The 22191-nt window shown below is 39.7% G+C and overlaps 3 protein-coding genes across 5 annotated transcripts; 1 reads left to right on the plus strand and 2 right to left on the minus strand.

The window, feature by feature from the left end:
- Positions 1-6290: 6290 nt before the first annotated feature.
- Positions 6291-11982, minus strand: stk16 (serine/threonine kinase 16). The gene is made up of 8 exons (XM_029498427.1): positions 11920-11982; positions 11489-11611; positions 10826-11045; positions 10602-10735; positions 9816-9903; positions 9511-9639; positions 9255-9376; positions 6291-8005 (listed from the first exon to the last, which is right to left on the minus strand). Exons 2-8 carry the CDS (start codon positions 11572-11574, stop codon positions 7867-7869), a joined length of 918 nt encoding a protein of 305 aa, XP_029354287.1. The 5' UTR covers positions 11575-11611; positions 11920-11982; the 3' UTR covers positions 6291-7866.
- Positions 11983-13123: 1141 nt separating this feature from the next.
- Positions 13124-21539, minus strand: LOC115040696 (ATP synthase F(0) complex subunit C3, mitochondrial-like). 3 transcript variants are annotated; one of them, XM_029497647.1, is made up of 5 exons: positions 21530-21539; positions 16196-16245; positions 15227-15295; positions 14290-14489; positions 13124-13494 (listed from the first exon to the last, which is right to left on the minus strand). In XM_029497647.1, the coding sequence occupies exons 2-5, from the start codon at positions 16232-16234 to the stop codon at positions 13380-13382; spliced, it is 423 nt and encodes a 140-aa protein (XP_029353507.1). In that variant the 5' UTR covers positions 16235-16245; positions 21530-21539; the 3' UTR covers positions 13124-13379. The 3 variants fall into 3 exon arrangements, with proteins under 3 accessions (XP_029353507.1, XP_029353505.1, XP_029353506.1); XM_029497645.1 differs by lacking the exon at positions 21530-21539 and adding an exon at positions 16576-16628 and having other exon boundaries at positions 16196-16289; XM_029497646.1 differs by lacking the exon at positions 21530-21539 and adding an exon at positions 16448-16590 and having other exon boundaries at positions 16196-16289.
- On the plus strand, positions 18482-21721 carry rrad (Ras-related associated with diabetes). Its single transcript, XM_029497644.1, has 5 exons — positions 18482-18617; positions 18840-19230; positions 19936-20009; positions 20119-20323; positions 20777-21721. Exons 2-5 carry the CDS (start codon positions 18858-18860, stop codon positions 21052-21054), a joined length of 930 nt encoding a protein of 309 aa, XP_029353504.1. The 5' UTR covers positions 18482-18617; positions 18840-18857; the 3' UTR covers positions 21055-21721.
- The last annotated feature ends 470 nt before the right edge of the window (positions 21722-22191 follow it).

Consider the following 22191-nt stretch of genomic DNA (forward strand, 5'->3'; position numbering starts at 1 on the left):
TTCAAGTGCGAACAGCACGTGTTATGTTTTATCTCTATCAGCTGATGGTGATGTTTAAGATGGATTGGGTGACTTTGCTTTGATTGCAATAGAGCAATGTCACCATTCACATGTAGTCCTGTTTGTGGGATCCTGGTGAAGTGAAGTTGAATATTCAGCCTTCTTAGAGGGATTCTAGGTACATTTTCACTGCTGCTGAACATAGTTTCTTTTGGTAACTGTTACCAGACATGTTGTTTGACCAATGTTGAATTTACAAGACAGCAGCTTGGCTAGGTAGCAATAGCAGAAATTACAAATAACTCCCATCATCTCTGAATTTGGTGTCCATCAACTCCTGAGGGAAATATCTGTCTCTTGAGCTGATTAAAGTTCTACTAAGTTTACTGGCCAGTTGCCAGAATTGTGCGATGGGCACTGAGAGGAGTCAGGGAAAAGCAGAGGTAAATAAGAGGAACTGAAAGTCATGGTCAAAACTTTCAGTAAGTTCATAGTCACCCCTTTGGGACCCAATGACCCCCAGCCCCCCCCCCCCCCAAAAAAAAACCAAAATATTTGTGGATATTGTAACAGTGTAGGATTGCCATACGAGTAAAGACAGTTACAGCCACTAGGTTTTTACATTCAGCAAGATTGGACAAAAAAAGTTGTGTTGTCTTTCATACACATTCTGAAATCTTTTGGATGCTCCAGTTCCTCATTACCTCCAAAAGAAGGGATTCAGGCCATTTTCTAAATTTGTATTCTATTTACATAAAACTAAACAGACAACAATGTGTCTGAAAGCTTACAGAGGGTCACGTCAACATCTCATTTATGTAATGGCTCCACATTTATTGCACCCTGACATGATTGACAGTTGAAAATAACGCCACTAACATTTAAATTGTTGTCCTTCCCTGTGTAAAGCAATACATCCTAAGTGATGCATATTCCACCAACAAGTTATTTCTACACTAATGTACTTCATCTTTACTTCACCGTTCTCAAAAACGCACACACAAACAGCTTTAATCCCGCTTTCATTCTGCATCTCATTTTACTGTCCCCACAACCTCCCAGTGTCACTGTGCTATCCAATTGGAATAATTGAGGCAGGTCAGATGATAAAGAGACCTATAACAATCGATGCAGGTGAAATAAAAAACAGCTCCCAGTTATTGCTTTTGGCCTTCTCCACCGTCAATCAATGTTATCCCGCCCCATACATATGCACATATGTTTAGCTTGAACTGCGATTGTTATATTCATATGAAGAAAATAAGACAACATTTGACATCTCAGAACAAGTGAAAAGACGCCCGGAGGTGAAGGCAGCAAAGAAAAGCAGTTTCAGCAATATCAGAGCTGAGATAGATCTAATGTGACAGGCTGCCACTCCTCTCATCAGCATGACACAGCTGTCACAGCCCTATTTCAGGAAAATTAAACAGCCTTACGGTAAACTGGTCTTGCCGAGGGGGGAGGGGCCAGAGAAGTGGGGTCTGTGCGTGTTAAAATGAATAAGCTTGTAGTATGCAGATGGGCTTTCTGCTTTCCTCATCCCCCAGTCTGTTCTCCTCCTTTAGCACCATCCTCTGCTTTTGACATGGTAATGGCTCTAAATTGATGAAGACACTTCACTCATTCAGTGACAACTCTACATAAACACTTCTACCACGCCTCCTCATCCATCACTCATGAAGTCCCTCCCTTCTACCTGCCTGACATTGTGTCTCAGTGGGAAATTGTTTAATCAGCTAATTTGCTCTTTTTTGGCCATGGTTAATGACCATGCCACCTCTGGATTATCTTGTCGTCCCATTCTTTTAATCAGTACTGATGAACTGCTCATCAAACTATTATCCTCCTTTTGCTTTTGACACGCTTAGCAAAGGTTAAAGGCTTGTAGTTAAAACTAATCTGTTGGGTCACATTCCTCTCTTTAATTGGCAGAATAGAGGGCGTTTAAGCAGCACTGGCAGTGGCCACTATCTCAATTCTCATGGGGGTGCATGTTCAGATAATACAAGCCAACAAAGAGAAAAAAAGTACTTATAAACAGAAAACATCATGCTCTCAGAAGCAGATAAGGAAATGGTGCATCATCTTTTTGTTTTGATTTTGAGGCTATTTTTCCCAAAATTCTCCCCAACTGTATATGTCTATGTGTATCTTCCTTTTGTGTACAGTGGATACAAACACTTCCTCATAAAGACATTACAAACTGCAGTCATATTCCTTCTGTGCATAAATAAGCTTAGCCAATAAAGCAGGTTCTGATTATGATTTATTTGTGTCTTCTTAAATAGCAGTTTGCTGAGCTCTGTCAGCCACAATATATTTCTGTAAGGAAGGTAAACTGCAGGAAAACAAATCTGTCACAGAGACTGTTTTAAACAGCATAACAGACAGAAATGACATTATCGTTTACTATATTAAATTCTAATTTGGGGTTAGAGGCAGGGAAAATGGCTAGACCTTTATCTGTAACAGTCATGACCATCCAAAGCCCCATTTTCATGTCAGGACAGAGGAAATGGCGAATGTTTTCTCAGTTTTCAAAATATTACCAATGTAAAGTAAAAGAAAATGATGTCATTGCTTTGGGTCAAATGCTATTCATTGATATATAAGCACAAAGGTAATAGTTGTGAGTTATTGCTATTGTATGTCTTCATTTTAGCAACATATGTTTGGATCTGGAGAATTTTACTGTAGCAATTTTATATTAAGTACTTAAAGCATACATCTATAGGTTTTACTAACACGGTTTGTGCACAAAGTAAAAGGGGACGTACTGGTCAGAAACACCAGTTCGGTACCAGTGCCAGTGAAGTCATATGCAAATCAGGTATTGACCATGATGTGTCCAATTCACATTAAACACAGTGTCTTGGGCAATGTCATTGAAGCTGCTGATGTGTGATTTTAGTGATCTCATGTTACCTGAAGTCTAAAAAGGAAAAAGTTGGAATAGTGTCCTTTAATGTACTTGTTTCACTAGGTTGAATTTCCTGTGAGAGTTCATTGAAGAGCTCATTCATGGACATTTTCTTCTAAGAAGAGCCAAACTGTGGAGAACATCTTTATTTCTTTTCCCACTTGAATATCCCCTGAAATTAGTAAACCATTACTATATGGATTTGTTGTCTTTACTGAAAAATATTGGTTGTGGTATCAATTGACTCAGTGGATTCACCATTTATTTTTATATTTGGTGAAATGATTTATAATTGTTGAAGCGGTTGACTTACGCCTTTCTGTGCAGAGTGTGCATGTTCCCCCTGTGCCTGCATGGGTTTCCTCCCACCAAGACATCATGTTGGGTTAACTGGTGACTCTAAATTGTCTGTAGGTCTGAGTGGTTGTTGGTCTCTGTCTCTGTGTGTTGGCCCTGTGATGGACTGGTGACCTATCCAGGGTGACCCCACCATCACACGGTGTGAGCTGGGATGGGTTCCAGTACCCCCCACCACCCGGAAATGGATAAGCGGTAGAAGACAAATTAATGAATGAAGTGATGGAACTTATAGTTTTAAGTGATATAGCTACAACCTTTAATAGAATGTCACTAATACAAAAAATGGAAACATCTCAAGAGTGCGTATCCACACTGGTAGGGAAAAGATTCAACACCTCGCTGAGCTCTGAAAAATCAAGGGAAAAAAGTGGCTGTGAGGGAATGTAGCTCATTGGGTGCTGATTTGTGTAGTTCAAGTAAACTAGATTATGACTCATGAGCTACAGATCTCCTAGATGCCTGTTAACCACCTTTTTGCTGCCTCAGCACAACAATCCAACTATGCTGTAGGTGAAAGAGTTGTGATGCCTTTAAAGAATTCATAACATCCAACCTGTACTGACCTTATACGGCAAATAAAAACTATCGATCCTGCCTCCCCAACTCCCACTTTAAAAGACTTATTGTGGAGCTCCATTTCATCTAATCACTTGGCAAAAGAGTCCAGGGTCTAAATAAAGAAAGAATAAATAAAAAGTCCCTGGGCCAACGTGTTGCTCTCACCTTTGCAGATGAAATTACCCGAAAAGCTGTTACAAATCAATATAATCAATGCAATCAGCTAACTGACACAGGCAATCTCCTGCCAGTAAGTAAAATACCCCCGGTGGAGATCTTTCAATCTCTGGTGCCATAATCACCCCCAAGGGCGACGTTAGGGTGTAGCATTTTGTACACTTAATTAAATTAGTGAGCTCAGTGGACAGGGTGGGTTGCCGATCTCACGGAAAACAGAGAGCTCTGGCCCTGTGCCAGTAATTAAGACAATACCTTTACTGATTACGCCAATCCCCCTTAATGAAGTCATTATGCATTTTAACCCAAACACTCCCATGAATTAATGAGCACAAAGAAAGGTCCTGGATGGAAACACACCAACTCAAGCCATAACTCATCCCTTCAATGGGGTAGACGTAATGTCCATATTTCTCCTGCGTCCAGCTGCAGCCAAGACTAATTTGGACTTGAGTGACAGCAAAAGTTCTGGGTCTGTTCACATAAAGCTTTAAAGAAATAAGATCCCTCGTCTCTTGAGTAACAACAGAAACTTTACTGAGCGACTTTCAAAGGTCTCAATGGAAACAAATCTGAATTCACTATTTAGAAAACTCATTTTGCACAAATAAAAGTTCACACTCACACCAACGTGGGGTGCATATATGTGTAAAATGATTTAAAGAGACCTAGGAGCACTGCCGGGTGGGAGCAGCTCTATGATGACCTATAATGCTTTGCTAATTAAATAATTCACTAATTGATTCATTGCCAAACCAATAAAGACACCCGATGGTTTATGGTGTGAGAGCTCAAGTGTGTTTGGGTTACAAATGAACTCACACATGCATGTAGACAGAGACACACAAATACATACATGAAACGCTAAGATGAGGCAAACATCAAGTTGACCTTGTGCTTGTGTTGTATGACATCATTTCACGCGCTCAAAGGCAAATGATAGCAAATACAAAGAAGTGGGGGGAAATTGTGACAGTTTGTGTGTGGGCAGTTGTTGAACTCATGAACACAGCTCCAGTCTGAGCCAAGTCCCAGGAGAGTCTGGGGTTTGTAGGTGGGCCTGAAGAAGAAAAGAGGCGGTTTATCATTAATTAAAGTGTAATGAATCCTGAGTGTGTTTGGATATAAAAGGCCATCGGCACTGTAAATATGTGGTATGTTGTGTATACTTTATGACTGGTCATTTGAATGTGTGCATTTGTGCCTGGTGAGGTAGAAATTACCTTTGAAAGTAATTGGGACAGCAGTGAAATGTGGCATTTCACTGAGCTGAGTGGTCACATGGGTTGTAAATCTAAAACTACACAAGCAGTTTGATATTTGTTTTCAAGGAAATCTGCACAAACACACACAAACATAAACACACAAAGAAATTTCCACAAGGGCTTTAAACTTTCAGTTGAAGGTTGTGGTTGTCTGCCAATTCAGATGAGACCCAGAAGGCCTTATTAACATATTTCTCATAAAATTTGACACAGTACTTATATAAAAAAAACTAGCTTGTCATTTCAAAAGCTTTGCATTAATAGTGTCTTTCTCAAAAAATTAGACACATTTGTGTCTGAATGCACACTGCATTTCTAAGAAGTGAATGCCACCATTTCTAGTGCCTTGGCTGAATGTTATATATATTTTCTGCAGTGAAAGAATATCCAGATTTGGGCCATTCAGCAAATGATGTCTGACACAGGCATTGGGCAACAGGGATGGGTGTACAGTCGATGGTCCAATTCTTTCTTTCCAAGGTTTTGGGTGGAATGAAGCTTAGGGGTCTTTGTGGACCATTCAAATGAATCAACACTGCACCATTCGTAGAAACATCACCTAGAAAAAACTGGAAAGGGTCTTCCCCAAACTTCTGTTGTAAAGTTGGAAGACACAACTGTATAAAATATTCCCTTATCTGAATGCAAACCTCAACCCAGCTTCCACGACTTGTACTTTATTTGAGTAGCTCCATTTCATGCTATTTAATATTTCTACCTGCTAAATTTGATCATTTAAAGTAGTAAACAAATACCTGGGGAAGATAGAATGGTAGGCGGTAGAATGCATGCTTTGCAGGCAGAGGCCCCAGGTTCAAACCTCAGTCCCTGGATAATTAGGGAAGGTGGGGGCACAAATGACTTCTAGCACTAAAAACTTCGGCCAAATTGAACAGGTAAGTGACAGAGCTGATTTGCTGTAGTGACCCCAAATAGGGGAAAAAGCCAAAGGGGGAAGGAGAGGGGGGGAAAAAAACAAGCCAAAACTTTTTATGTTTTGTATTTCAGGCTGTGTGATTCTTATTTGATGTTTATTTATCCATTCCTGTGCAGAAAACATGATGAGAAATAGTTTCAACAGAACACTCCATAATCAAGTTCCTTGGTTTACCTGCATTAGTTCACCATCAACAGTACACAAAAATTCATTAGCATTTGATGAACCCAAACTTGACATTAAAAGATAATATTTTAAAACTGTATGACAATTACCTTTCAAACAAATAACTGTTTGTGTTAACCATCAAGAATCTCTCAGTTTTAATATGGTCCCACATCACAGCATTACAGAGTCAAAACATTATTAACCGTACCTTAAATACCTACAGTTTTAGTTGCTCAAATAATAGTTTTAAATGTATTGTTATGTCTAGTCAGACAGATCTTCGGACTGTGAGATGTGGGTGAACCCTGAGAACTAAAATGTCAGATAATGTTTTGCCAGGAAATGACAGGAAACCTTATATATATATATATATATATATATATATATATAAGAATAGCCGGAATGGAAAAAAGCATTCAAAAACTATACTGAGAAGTGAAGTAAAAAAGGCAACATCGCAATAGTAAATAGAACAATGACTTCAGCTTACAGTTCATAAAAAACATTTCTTAAATTAATGTTCTATTGATTATGTGTGAAATATATCACCTGACCTTTGTCCTTGATTTTTTTCCCCCTTTTTCTGTAGGCAGATCTTTTTTCTATGTTTTACAAAGAACCCATTCACAACTAAGAGTACAGACAGAAATATGGTCAATCACAACATCTGTATGGGAAATAAGAGTGAGACTGTGATGCTGGAGCACCTCTGTGTGTTCAAATGCAGCACTACAGGAGAAGAAAGCTCAGCCTGTTAGCTTTTCCAGGGAGAGTCGTATGAAAAAAGCTAAAGGCTAAGTAACACAATGAGGATTTCACAAATTCTACTATAACGTGTGGCACACACAAAAGTCAGGGATTGAAATCAAAGGTAAAGGGAATCAGACCATATTTTTTCTAATAAGTGAATGTAATCTGATATGTATTGAACTCAGGTAGTTTGATTCACCAGTGGGTTAAAAAAGCAGGTTTATTATGACCCTTCTTATCAAAACCTATATCTACAGTCAGATGCCCCTCCATTCCAGTCTTTATGTTAAACTAGTGGGCTGCCTTTAGATAAATGCGCTGACATGAGAGTTTCATTTATTTTCTTGTGTAATGAGCAGAGAATGTGAAAATGTGTATTTTTCATAATGCTCCACTGCCCCTTTAAGATTACAGGGTTAAGTCACTTTGTTGTTTGAAGGCATGTTTGACCCTCGCCAAAATCCTCCCAATGCAGGGTCAAACTACACTTAAGCCCTTTCAAATTCTTCTGATCATTCTGTAAGTCTATAAGGAATCCGAGAGTCCAATATGGTTTGCAGGCTGGATCAGATTAGTCATACTAAAAGTGGATATTGTTGCCAAGGTCATCAAGCTGTGTGAAAGTCTATCCATAGGCTATTACATTAATAAATAAAAGAAGTATTTTCAGGTCTGAAAGAGAAAATGTCCATTTTTTTTGTCCAAAACATCCAGTGCACTGTGCAAGGTCAGACCATGTTGATGTGTGTGTTGGGGCTGCGACTCTGCAGGTCCTGTACCTGGTCAAGAACCCAGTTGATGTTTGGTCTCTCTCGAGGGTTAGACACCATTATGGAGCTCAGCAGCATCTGCAGGCCCTCTGAATAACTGAGCACAAGACAGACACCAAATTAGGACAAACTAAATGTGATCCACATTTACTTCTACAAACATAACTGACCTTTAGCACAATCGGGTCAGAAGAACAAATTCAATTATCACTCTTTACTTGAATTGTGTTTGTTTTACACAAATTCAACAACTTAAAAGAAATAACACATTCATGTAACACATTGCAGTCTCAACTTCATTCTATAGTTTGGACAACAATTGCAAGACAAAAAATTGATTTGTGTAAGAATCGCAATTTTCATTTACTATGATTCAGAATCGATTTAAATTGTCCCAAAATCGATTGAAAAAACAAAACAAAACATCCACAGGCTGTCTGACTCTATTTTGTATGCAGGACATCCTGACGTCACCACAGAGCCGGTTCTGAAATATATGCATGCGTGGTAAGCATCAAAACAAGGGTTCTGGTCTATTCTCTGGAGGTCCAGTCTCTGGTCTAGTCTGGTCTGTTCTAGGAGCTGGGGGGTCACCGTTCCTTGCTGTAGCCCAGTCCATTACTCCTCACCAATTAACTTAGATATGTAGACCAGACTTAGACTAGTCTCTGGAGGGTCCGGTCTCTGGTCTAGTCTTCACTCTCTGGAGGGGTGCTGTCACCGGTGTCAGAGCTGGGGGGGGGGGGGGGTCCCCGTTCCTTGCTGTAGCCCAGTCTATTACTCTGGCCGGGAATCAAACCGCGCCCTTTTTATTGTGGGGTGACAGCATTAACCACTACGCCACCATGCTGCTCAGGTCACCACGTACATTTACATCAAGTCACAGAATTAACCTAGACATGTGCAGGTGCCCCTACTGCACCCACTACGCTCAAGTCACCACATTCATTTGTTCGTTCGTTCATTCATTTATGTATTTATTTACTTTATATTGTGGGTGGGGTGGGGGGGAACGTTTATGTAAAATGTTGGCCAGTTCCATGTTGTTCCATGTTTATAATGAATTAACTTTTTTCATGATCACGGATTTTATAGGGCCCTATTTACCAAATGCCCGGGAAGACAGAGCTTGACACGAGCTTCAGTCTGCAACACTTTATTTTATTTTGTTTTTTATAGACACTTTTATTTTTGTAACTTTTATGGAACAATTCCATCTAAGCATGGATAAATGTTTAAAATTTAATAAATGTGAAAAAGACACTTTAACGTCTCCATTTGCAGAGCAAATCAGAGTAGATCATGAAGATCTTGATGAAACTTGATGAAATTGTCTCAAGACTGACCTGCAAGACTGTGGGATAGCAACTGGATTCTGAACAGCAAGGGCAACACTGTCTCCCTTCTGAAATACCAAGTCATATGGCCCCTCCAGCATCATCATGCAGTAAAGCACACAGCCAAGTGACTAGAGTATGGGAAGACAAGATGATAAAGAGAGAGGAATGAGAAAAAGTAGCCAGTGAATGGTTAACAATAACAAAAGAAAACAAGATACACAACATGTATAAGGCAAAGGGGATGAAGAATAAAAGGCTTTACCCAGATGTCTGTGCGCTCATCTATAATGCAATGGCTCTCTACACTGAAAAGTTCAGGAGCTCTGTAAGAAATGGTGCAACGCTGGGCTGCCCAGTCCTGTACAGTCATGGCTTCTCTGGTACCTCTAACCTGTAAGTTACATTTTGTTCAGACTTTTCACAGGGTAAAATTCATTTAGAGGACATAAAATTCAGAAGCATAGGCTTTCACAACACAGAGCAGTGACAAAATCATATATAAAGAAAGAAAGAGACAAAGGAGAAAAAAAACAAAAAAAAAACAAAACATAGTCCCTGGACCCTTACTTCAATCCTGGCACGATTCATAGAGCCCAGATCCATCAGAACTGGCCTGTCATCTTCATCAAGAAGCACATTTGTAGGCTTCAGATCTCTGTGAAATCATAGCAGACACAGCAGACATTGGCAAAAGTGAGTAAATGATCACATGAATATTAAATGACCTGGTCCTGTAAAAAGGATCTCATTGATGGGCCTCGCATTACTGTTCCTAACCATTTGGATTTATTTTTTTATGTGAAATGTTGTTTACAATACACTGTAAATGTATTTTACAACCTGACAAATAAACCACACTTTGTAAGAAACCTTTATTGGGATATCAACTCTAACACAGTATCCTGAACTAATCCTGAGTGGGTGTCCTGTATTAAGTGCCCACTGGCAAGATTTCTTTATAGTACGCATTCATTTTAAAATGATACAAACTGAAGGTCACAAACTTATACACCAACATATATATATATATATATAAAATTTCGGAAAAAAAAATAAGAGGAAAAGGTGGAAAATGTCAAACGTGGGAATGTTTCAGGTTGTATAAAAACCACAATATTGTGCAGTGCATCCACTATAAAATGGAACTTTCAAACCAAACAGCACGTCTTCAACAATGCAACCAAAACCACTGAAGTTCACAGAGTGCAGTCAATACAAGTTAAAAAAAATTGTTTGGGTGAACCCATGGAAAACAAACAATTCCATCATTATGCATTGGCTTCCATTTAAGATTATAGCGATCAACTACAGCCTGCAAGTAAATGTTTATTATGTGTACGTGGGAATGCTCACCTGTGTGCATAGCCTTTCTCATGAATGGATTTCAGTCCAGAGCAGATGCCATGGAAAATTTGCAAAATCAGTTTTTCTGGCATTGAGCTCCCTTTGTCTCTTAGCTTCTCCAGAACAGACCACAGACTACCCTTCTGTTAACACAAATACACCAGCATATCAGAGGAAGAAGCCAAATTCTTCTTAAAGTTATTCTCGTCACATTAATGGCTGCACCAACTCACACTAATATATGGAAGAAGCAACCAGGCTTCACTCTTGCCTCCTCGGTCGACAAAGGTATGTGCAACCAGGCTCAAGATGTTAGGGTGATTAAACATTTGATGCATCTCCACTTCTGTCTGAGCCTCTTGGCGACCTTCACGATCATGGCACAAGATCCTCTTCAGGGCATAGAAGCGCCCATCTTTAACGCCTTCTACCAGATCAACATAACTGAACCCGCTGAAGAGAAGACAAGGAGAGTTCAGAGTGCATTGGTCTACATCAGGCTATAAAAGATATCGCTGGCGACATTCCACATTTTAGATATTGCCGAAAAGGAAAAGACCAATACCAATAGTGAATCAATTCTCTAAATACGTTCCTGTTTTCCAAGTCTGTATGTGCTTCTCAGCCACCAATACAATTTGTCACCGATGACGCAGTCATTTGATAAAAAATGATTGTCAAAGATACAGTCTAAGTATATATGGATTTGTTAGATTGACTCATAGATATACTTAGAAATGAATTTCAGTCACAGGTGGGCACAACGCAGAAGGTTATGGACAATAATGGAGTTCAGAGCAATAAGTCAAAGCATCATTTAGCATGTAGGACTACATTTGCATTGGTTAACGGGATTGGACACGTTTAGCAGAGAACATACAAACATCCCATCTTACCCTTCGTCTAGTTTCTGGATGAAGTAATATTTTTTGTTGTCGATGGTGATGGAGCCACGGGAACATAAACACACGGTCTGCCCCATCCTGACTGGCTCATTGTTCAACAAGCTATTAACGGACCTGGGAGAAAAAGGGACACACGGTTATTCATCAGACAGTCGTGGAAACACACTAGGATATTTAATTATATGTTTGTCTTGAAAGCTAACTTCAAGGCTGTTGTTGGACTAGAAAACAACACACGTTGAGACTCTCCCCAGAGTTGGGGGAAATAAACAGTTAGCTATCTATCGTGTATCTAACATCACGTTTTAACGTCAGGTCAATGTTTAATGGACCGTCCACAGAAACTGGCCACTAAACACAAGTTGCCGATTATACAATGAGTGTCGTAATGGCTTCATAATGCCAATTCGCTCTCTGTTTACCGAGTTAGCTACGTGGAAGAGCCTGCCACCATTTTCCCTTTTCCCTTATCTTCCTCCTCCTCCTGCTTCTTCTTCCTCCTTGTGTTTTTTTTTTTTTTTTTTTTGGTGCGTGCCGCCATCTATCGTATTGGAGTACGTAGGACGTGATTCATATCGATATATATTTCTCTTTTCTTAAAGAAATAAAAAGGAAAAGAAAACTTACCTACTGTATACTATTGAACTCAGTCTAATACTCTTTCTGCCGGGCCCGCCTTGCTCCACAGACATCAACAAGCCTGGGACCAGTCAAAAATGAATATTTATATTTCATATATAAAGCGAGTGAACATCATAATCTCTCAGGCCTATTACAATTCTTTTGATTTGAAATAAATCTAAAAGGCAAGTTCATAAAGTAATTTTATTTGACTGCAGCCGAAATACACTAGTGAGAACGGCCCAAAGAACTAGTAAATAAAGGATTCATCCATTATATATTTACTGAACAAACAAGCAATGGCTTTTCATTTGGATTGGTCATAAATAAAATAAAATAAAAACGTTTGTTAATCACATCCGTTTCATGTTGATCCTTCTGTTATAACAATACATGGGCAAAAATTGTAATCTCTTGATCATATATGATCACCAATGGTGATTAATCATGATTACTCCACAGCTACCCCTGAGATTAATCAGATAGAAATAAATCGCTTGACAGCACTAGTTAAAATTTTAGTTTGCTCCTTCATAATAAAATCTGCAGCTCGTTCCGTCTTCTCTATGGTCCGATTGGTCGTGTGCAGCAAGCCCCGCCCCTTTTTATGCGAACGCGCACTGATGTAAATGCGAATATCTGCTTGTAATTAGCTAGTGGACAACCGGCTTCCTGAGATCGCTCATCAGGATTACAGATGTTTGGATAATTGGTGCTAGATAACTAAAATAAATCCCGGGTATGTTAATCCAGCTTCGTGATACAGGCCTCAGGACTCAAACCCAGTTTGGGTCCTGCCTTTCTACCTCCAGACTGGAAACAGGACCCTGCTTATACAAGCTGCTACTCAATGACAGTAAAATCATGTTTCCCTCCTTTTTTTAAGTTGGTTTATTGATTTATTTTAAATAACTTACTGTACTATATCTACATATTTATCTGGAAATGTTGAATGTGCCAGGTCAAAGCTAGAAAAATAAAAATAAAGAAAGATACACACAGAACTGAATTATAGAGAGTTTACTTCTGTTACTGGTCATGTTTTTTTAACAAAAACATTAGATTGAATATACAGTATAATGACAAATTCACCATTTAAAAGAATTTGTATTGGCCAGTTTCATACATCAGTATGCTCACACTGATGCACAATCATGACCAACACAACAGATTGAGATCATTGTACCATTTAAGTACATCTCAAACTAGTAATTTTCATTAACAGTGTATTGTGTCCCTTTACAGTGAATGCCAAACTTGTTTACATGGCGAACAGAATAAGGAACGCAACCATCAGACAGAAGAGACCCATAGCTTCAGACAGAGCAAAACCCAAGATGGCGTAAGAGAACAGCTGCTGCTTCAGTGATGGGTTCCTGTGGACAAAGATAATGGCAGCTCAGACAAGATGGTAGAAAGGTTTTAACACGAAGAACGTGTATTTAGTTTCATGCCCACATAAACATACAAATGGATAGCTGCTCACTCTCATCACAGTTAGTTGTTATGTTTTGCTAATTTCACATTGACTAAATACCTGCAGTTCTTTTAATTTTACACAGGTTCTGCTCAGTCACTCACCTGTGTTCCTGCTATTTTCTCGTTGAGTTATAAGTTGATTGAGATGAACTTGTTACTCAGTCTATGCAGATGGTTCTAGATTCTTTCTCTCTCGTGTGGTGTCTTGGATTAATAAATTAAATATCTCAACACAAAATTGAGATTGTTTTTGTAACTTCATTGTGGAGGATTCTGGCATTTTGCGCTTCAATTATGTTTCTCTTTTCTTTGACCCTCAATTCTGTTCACTAATGGGAGTTAATGTCCATCCATACAAAGCAGGCTAATACTAGCCTAATACTATTAACATGTATCCAGTCAGAGGGTTCTGTGGTGTGCTACTGCATCAGAGTCAATGTAGCCCAGATATAAATTATTAAAATGGTTAAAGCAATAATATCTTAAAAATAATGACTGCTAAATTTCAGAGCCAATATTGGCCAGGCCGATGATAAATTAGTCCCCATACTTGACCAAATCATTATTTATTAAATAACATAAGATTGTATGAAATTGTAGCTTGCCCAGACAAACAAGTCTGGAAAGTTTTATTCTCTCGTTGGTGGAGATTTGAAAACGTCCTAAAATCACAGATGATCTGGTCAATATACCTGGCATATCCAATAATGAGGCTACCGAATACGGTTCCAATTCCAGCACCAGAACCAGCCACTCCCACAGTGGCAGCTCCTGCTCCGATGAACTTGGCAGCAGTGTCGATGTCGCGGCTCACAGCGCTGGTCTGAAAGCCCCGCATGACCAGCTGCTGCTGGGAGGCTGCAATGCTCTGTGGGGCCAGGAGGGAAGCAGTCTGAAATACAGAAATTGACTTAAGTTAATTAAAAAAGACAAACACAAACAAACAAACAAACCAAAAAAAAAAAAAAAAAACAACTGTACAGGCTCACAAAGTTGCACCCTTTTTATTCATCATTTAGAGAAGCTTACATCTAAAACTAATCATTGCTTACATTACACATATTCATATCATCGCAATTATTTTTAAGAATTTCCTATTGCCATTTTTTTTGCTGAAATTTTGTCAGTCAAATCAGATTTGACTGTTCAATATGAAGGTTCAACTGTTTGTTCCCTTTTTTCACATTGACTATCTGACAATCAGAAGATCTGTTGCACTGCTCTTATTTTGAAGTGAATGACCGGAAGCCTTGCAGCTGTTATGGTATGACAGACCGGGTCCTCTTTTAGGACTGTGTTAATGCATAATTGTAATGTGTGTCCAACCAACCAATTTATATTTGTTATAACAATGACAACCTAAGTGCAGCTAACATGTACCCTAAAACCCATCAGACTCAAATTAACATTTAAACATTTAAAGTAAGGCATGCCACGTTTTGCTTTCTAATCCTGTCCTCATCTCAGTTCTGTTTGTGAAAACGAGTTGGAGCAATTTTTGAGTTTGTTGGCTACTCGCTTTTAAACAATAGTATAACATGCAGCCTTGGGTAATAATAATGTTTAATTAATATATAATAATGGAAAGATCAACGAATGTTGATAGAGTTTCAATAAGTTTGTTCTTACCTCTGCTTTCCTGGCATCTAACACTGCTGCTGAGAGGGGTCTGTAGAGTGCCTTGGATCCAGCACGGACCTGCAATATAAAACAAGCAAGGCATGTTAAATATGGCCCAGGTAAGATGATTAACTGACATGTGTCTGTAAAGTTTTAAGTTAGCCATGAACACATCTCATTTTCGTTTACTCAAGAGCATAAAACGTGCAATTTCACCTACTGTGACAATCACCCTGGAGGGCTGGGATGAAAATGACATTCACTCAGCCCTTGACTTAAATGAATCTTACTGCAGTCTTCTCATGCAACTTTTTCCTTCTACTCTGTTTCATTTCAGAAGGAAACATGCTGGTGCATTTTTACCCCACTGCATTTATCTGTGGTTCGTTACTTTTTGCATACAAAGGGCACAGATGTGTGATCCTCTAACAGAAATTAAACTACCCAACAGCATAAACAAGTACATTTGAAACAACCGGTGGTTTTACAGAATATTTGTGGCAACTAATCTGAAGTTGGCAAGTCATTTATAAAACAAATACCAGATGTGTGCTGCTTAGCTGCTGTCACTCTAAATTAAATTATTTATTTAAAAATCTAATCTCTAAAAAAAAAAGTTGTCACTTTGGGCCTTAAGCAATATCTCAGAACACATTCTGGGGATTAGTTGAGAATATAATAAGCGGATCGATAATGCATCTATTTTTTCCAACGTCTCTAACTAAAGGTATTAAACCATATAATTTATCTGATATGAGTACACATTCATTTGTAAAGGTTTGTCCTGATAATGTTCATGACTACAGGACGTCCTTGCAGGTGGGAGCACCAGCTGACTGAGGGTCAAACAGGCCACACAGCTAACACCGGTGTTAGCAGGCTGCATCAAAACTGACTTCTGCAGATTATCCCGAGGTTAGTTATCGTAAAGTCCATGTATTTATTCATTCATTCATTCATTCATTCGATGAAACTCACCAAACAGGGCGTGGAGACGAATTTAGCGCAGGCATACATCACGATGGGACAGATCGGTGTGGTCGACCACAGGAACCGGTTCGGAGTCGGACGTCTGCAGAAAAGAAACACATGCAACAAAGTGTGATGCATGTTAACAAAACCAGCCACAGGTTCGATTCCCCGCTCAAAGTGAAATGGTCATACAGGAATAAGGTCAACTTTAGCTGCAAACCGAGCAATGGCGCTAAAATACAGAAGCCGAGGACAAACCCGCGGAGCTGGGCGGTTAAATGGTCCCGACTAAAGCTTCAAAGTGAGCCCGTTATACGGAAATGTCCAGGTTAGGTCAACAATAGCACACTGAATCACAGTTAAAGCCGGAGAAGGTCTGCTCTCACCGTGTAGCTGTAGAGGTCGAAGCCCAAGAGGTCTACGCATGCGCAGTGGCACATTTAAAAAGGGTTGCTCTTCGGTTTCCTTCCGGGTTTTATTGCTTACTGCTCTCTAGTGGTAAAATGAACAAAGTGATATAATGTCAGTGTGCACACTACATTTGCATCCTAAACTTGATTTTTCCCTTGCATGTTTTGTTGATTTATATAAGCCCTGTAGCAAACAAGCCTTTCTTCAAGTCTGCTCCAACCAAAGACTAAACAGGTAACTCTGAAAGATATCACAGTTTGTAAACATTTTCTGTCGCTAGTCTTTATGCTTTTAGGACTTTGTACCATCTCCTCCCTCACTTTAACTGGTGAAATACCTGATATACTTTTGGTCAGAGTTGTTGCACGTTCAGTAAGTTTAAGAACACATTTGGATGGTTTAACTGAATGTGAAGTGAAGAAAGCTTTCCAAATACAGAATCAAATAAATCTAATGTGTGCTCGATTTTCATTAAATTAATGTAAATTTACTCTCAGAAGTTCTAGAAAGAAAATACACAAAAAATCCCTTCTCTTAAGAGGAACAATAAATATAATTGGTTTTGGTAGGTCAAATTTAATGAAATGTTTTTATCCATCAATCTATCTATATAGAGAGAGGCTCATATTTATTTACTTGTTTATTTAAATAAACTAGGTTTATACATAAACCCGTACACAGTTCCCTCTAGGGACAAAGCAGATACAGGAAGGTATTAAATGCTTGACAACTCCTCTAACACCTGGGCAATGAATGTGGAAAAATTCAAATGAAATCTATCAACTAAAACCACCAGGGGGCAGCAACACACCATGCATGTCAATGATGAACACCGGGAAATTAAAATATGCCTGGTGAGAGCATCCTTCTGAATGTTATCGGCCACACTGTGAAGAAGAAAATAAATGTAAAATATCCTGGACTCACAGTAAAACAATAATTGGAAGCAATGCAGAGGAAACTGGCCTAAAGCCATGAGTTCTTAGAGGTCGACTTTACAAGTCCTTTAAAAATCCTTTTATTCATTTACAGACTAAATCGAGAGCATTTCAACATTTTTCAGCTATGGCATAGATCAGTAAACTTGAACATTATGTCAGGTCAGGACTGTCAGCTCAGCAGGATTACAACTGCAAATGCAAGCAAAAACCTACATGATCTTATACCTTCAGCACTGCCTTCAATTTCTCAAACAGCAATGTAGTGGCTGGAAAACTGGTGATGAATGATAAATGAATGTCACTATGCATAAAATTTTGATGTGCATGTGACATTTTCACTATCAAATTGAAGTATTTTATTTTTGTATTGCATTAATTCATTTATGTACACACACATATATAAAGTATACATTTACACACACACACACACACAAACATTTATTTACACGTATCCTTTTTTTCACCAGTCACAGCGTATAGACCTGAATTTCATTTGTGCATTGAGAATGAAATTTGAATTTGAATGAAATCATCGTGACAGGAGGGCAGCATACTGTAGGACTCCTCTTGGCTGACCGTGACCATGAGGCGAAATGTAATAATCAATTGAAACAAAGGCAAGCGATCATATTTCCATAAAAGCATCAATGCGGTCCAGCCTTTGCACATTTATGTCTTGCATAGCGAGGATATCCCACCACCATCTCTCTAAATCTGCCTTCTAAATGAATATTAAACATTGATATCACTTTAGCTTTAAGTGGGCTTTCCCTCTTCGAGAACTCATCCATGGCCGCCCCCTCGGCGCTCAGCTCCATTTGCTGATGCGGAAGGGAGATTCCTCTGCTCTTCCAGTCATTCGCCCCCTCCTCTGTGTGATGTTACCATTACGCACCCCTGTAATAAGCAGAGACGTGACTCTTCAGGGCAAATCCCTGGCCACGTCACTCCTGCTGCTGTATAAATAAGTTGAGCGGCGACTCTGACCAGACCAAAGCAAAACTGCTCTTCGGGCAACAATCCACAAAACTAAGGATTATAGGATTGCCATCGTTGGATTTAATTCCCAGCACCGGGTGAGTGTCTATGTCATATTTGTCTGAGCTTTATTGGTTTCTCTTTAACGTAGAGTTGAATGTTCATGTTGTCAGTTCAGGTCAACATAAAAAAAACAACAAACATTTGGTTGATATTCGGTCAGATGCAGATCCAGATGACATTAATCTGCACTCACGATTACGCCTTCCACGTGTGGTTTAACCAAAAATTACAAATACGCATGGCGCATCTGTCCACAGATCCTCCGTATCAGGACAATGACATTGAACAAGGGGGACAAACTGCGGAACATGGACAAGAGGAGAGGAAGCATGCCGTTTCCAAAGAATCTCCCCAATCTCCACCGGAGGAGCATGCCCGTGGACGACCGGGATCTGCGCTCGACGATGCCTCAGACTGGACAGACGGACGAGCTGTCCAACCTCCTGCGCTGCACGTCCTACTCTCCCAGCGAGCAGCACCGGGGCAGCTGCGCCTCCGACTCCTCCGACTCAGTCATCTCCACCGGCAGCGAGGCGGACTCCCAGCTGTACAAGGTGGTCCTCCTCGGGGAGCACGGCGTCGGCAAGTCCAGCCTGGCGCGCGTCTTCGGGGGAGTTGAGGATGTTGGTCACGACTGCGATGAAGCAGGTAGGTGCTGATGCTGAGGATGAGTCATCCACCCTGGCAACCCACTCACAGACAGATGCCCTCAGGATGTCCATTGTCTGTGAAGGCATAAACTGTGGGATAACTGAGCCCATTTAGGGTCATTTTAGCCAGCATAATGCATAATTACACGGCTTTGCTTGTAACCTGTGTTTGGGGATTGAGGCAGTTCTGAGATATTAAAAGTCACTTAGATGACTCTCTAATTCCGTCCTTAACCTTTGAAGTACCTCCAAAGATACATTTGTGATTTTACATGCGATTTTTTTTGTCATAACAAAAGTCACACGAGGGCTTCCAAGCTCTCTAATTCAGAATATTTTTCATCCATGAGCCTGGTGATGAAGCCAAACCGATGGATTCGAAAACACAGTGTTCTTATTTTTGCACGCAAGAGTGTCCATGCATTGATTATTGCTATTTCCATCTACAGCGAGACACCAGTCCTGCCCTACAGCTATCAGAAACACACCCAATAGAATATTGTGATGGGAAAATATGAAAGTCCAAAAATGGCTTGATCACAGGCTGTGGTTAACTTTTTTATTCAGTGTGTAGATTACAGAGGAAAACAGATGTACCAAGATCAGAGAAGCAACATCAGAGATTCAGAGCAAATGACTGTTTGGATTGATGATCTCTCCTCTATCAATGTGACACGATATTCCTTTTTTTTTTCTTCCTCAGGAAACACTTATGACAGATCCATTGTGGTGGATGAAGAGGAGGCATCCATTGTGCTATACGACATTTGGGAACAGGTGAGATACATTTCACTTTTAGGGCACATTTCTTCTTGCACTGACACATGAATATTAGATTTGGAAAATGTGAGCTCATCTGAATGTGGTACCTGTTTCTTTTCTGAAGGATAACAGTCAGTGGCTGAAGGAACAGTGCATGAGGATGGGAGATGCATACATCATTGTGTATTCAGTGACAGACAAATTAAGCTTTGAGAAGGCGTCAGAGCTGCGAATTCAGCTACGCCGGGCCAGGCAATCAGAGAACATTCCCATAATCCTCGTGGGCAACAAGAGTGACCTGGTGCGATCCAGAGAGGTGTCTGTGGATGGTAAGTCACTTTAACTAACCTACCGCTGAACTTAAGCATGTTTAAACAGTCGTGGGACATATTAAGCTGATAGGAATGTTCTGGGGGAATGGATTTTAGATACTTTAAAAACACCTAATCATCTGCAGTTTAAAATCTAATCTTGAGGCCTTTTCACGATCACATCTGAGAGAGCTAGTTCAGGTTGACCTGCTTTGCTGGGGTCAGGCCACATTTCTCGCTTGACTACTCAAGCTAAGGCCAAGCAGACATTCAAGAACAACTCCAAACAAAGACTATCTCACCAAGTTCCATGATTACCAAAATAGGACTAAAATATCATCTCTCTGGCTACTTAAGACATAAATTCTCACTTTAAGGCTCAAAATAATTTGAGCGTCTACCTTCATGTTTTCTAAATTGTATACCAGCTCCTCAAGCCCTCTAATTTTCTTCCCCTTTTTTGCATTGCAGAGGGAAGTGCCTGTGCAGTGGTGTTTGACTGTAAATTCATTGAGACGTCTGCATCCCTTCACCACAACGTGCAGGATCTGTTCGAGGGCATTGTCAGACAGATCCGCTTGAGGAAAGACAGCAAGGAGGAGAATGCACGACGCATGGCTAACTGCAGGCGCAGAGAGAGCATCGGTAAGAAGGCCAAGCGGTTCTTGGGCCGCATGGTTGCACGCAAGAACAAGAAGATGGCCTTTAGGCAGAAGTCAAAGTCCTGTCATGACCTCACAGTTCTCTGAGAAGAGATGGGAAAGCTGGACTTTTTATTTTTCTTTGGCCTCTGAAGACCAGATGCTGTGTGTTTTTTTAACACTAACCCTAAAGGACTAATAGAGCTGTATAGAAATATATTTTTATTTTTTAGACACCAACTGAAAGTCAAAGAGGACTGAAAATATGACTGACATTATTGAAGTCATAACGGTGACTCCCTGCATGAATCTTTGCCAACATTTTCTGTTATTTTTGTCTGCCTTAAACATATTGCTGTAATATTATGATCAGTATGTATGAAAACTCCTAAAAGGCTTGTTATTTCTAATAAGTTAGAGAGATTGCCTTGTGTTGGGTTACTGTTGTGCTCCTTTATTGGGAGGGATTGGTGTATATACATATATGAAAGATGCTGAATGCAACATTGATCTCATTATTCTAAAGGACATGGTAAAGGTTTACAGTACTAGGTCATCTGGAGTCATATTTACTAGAAATGTGGTACGCAGGTTCGTGCCTCAGCCAAGTTACTGAAGACAAGTGGAAGATAAGAGAAACCCTGGATTATTGTGTGGTGTTCAATAACATTGACTTCAAATCGCGAATGTATGAGTAAAGCAATAAGTTTAAATCGTGTTGTGATCCATGACATTATTTGGAAATCCTTTTGTTTACGTTGATTCCCTTTTTCAATAAAATATGAACTGAAAACATTAAAGCCTATCTGTTGTTTCTCGTGGAGTAACATGTACAACTGAATGCAAGAGAAAAGAAGTGGCTGTATTTTAGCTGATCTACATCTCCATAAATATTCATTTGATCGTATCAGTGCAATGGAACCTCGCTGGCCATTGGTTTTTCAGGAAGGAAACAAGGTAGTTAGGCATACGTATCTGAAGGTGTTAACCATTAAACCACCAAAGGAGTGTGCAATTTTTCCATCCAATTTATACTCGCCTCACAGCACCCAGAGAGAGCACACACAACTTTCGGAGAAGGTAGGATGTACAGCTTGTTTTGTTTTGTTAGTTATTTGAGAAGTAAAGGCAAAGTTTTCCCTCTCAACACTGTTATGTTTGCTTTGTTGAGCTACATTAGATGTAAAGCTTACTGTTATATTTTAGTGGTTGTGGTCAACGTAAAAGTCAAAGTATTAAAAAACA

Source organism: Echeneis naucrates, chromosome 3, assembly GCF_900963305.1.
Source record: "Echeneis naucrates chromosome 3, fEcheNa1.1, whole genome shotgun sequence".
Classification (NCBI taxonomy): Eukaryota; Metazoa; Chordata; class Actinopteri; order Carangiformes; family Echeneidae; genus Echeneis; species Echeneis naucrates.

Excerpts from the sequence above, each read along its gene's own strand:
- rrad (XM_029497644.1), top strand. The coding sequence starts at position 18,858 with ATGACATTGAACAAGGGGGACAAACTGCGGAACATGGACAAGAGGAGA. Across the intron at positions 19,231-19,935 it reads TCACGACTGCGATGAAGCAG|GAAACACTTATGACAGATCC; the intron begins GTAGGTGCTGAT and ends TTTCTTCCTCAG. Across the intron at positions 20,010-20,118 it reads TATACGACATTTGGGAACAG|GATAACAGTCAGTGGCTGAA; the intron begins GTGAGATACATT and ends TCTTTTCTGAAG.
- stk16 (XM_029498427.1), bottom strand. The coding sequence starts at position 11,574 with ATGGGGCAGACCGTGTGTTTATGTTCCCGTGGCTCCATCACCATCGAC. Across the intron at positions 10,736-10,825 it reads TGCTTCTTCCATATATTAGT|AAGGGTAGTCTGTGGTCTGT; the intron begins GTGAGTTGGTGC and ends TTGTGTTAACAG. Across the intron at positions 9,377-9,510 it reads ATGAGCGCACAGACATCTGG|TCACTTGGCTGTGTGCTTTA; the intron begins GTAAAGCCTTTT and ends CCCATACTCTAG.
- LOC115040696 (XM_029497647.1), bottom strand. The coding sequence starts at position 16,234 with ATGTATGCCTGCGCTAAATTCGTCTCCACGCCCTGTTTG. Across the intron at positions 15,296-16,195 it reads TCGTCTCCACGCCCTGTTTG|GTCCGTGCTGGATCCAAGGC; the intron begins GTGAGTTTCATC and ends TTTATATTGCAG. Across the intron at positions 13,495-14,289 it reads CTCATTATTGGATATGCCAG|GAACCCATCACTGAAGCAGC; the intron begins GTATATTGACCA and ends CTTTGTCCACAG.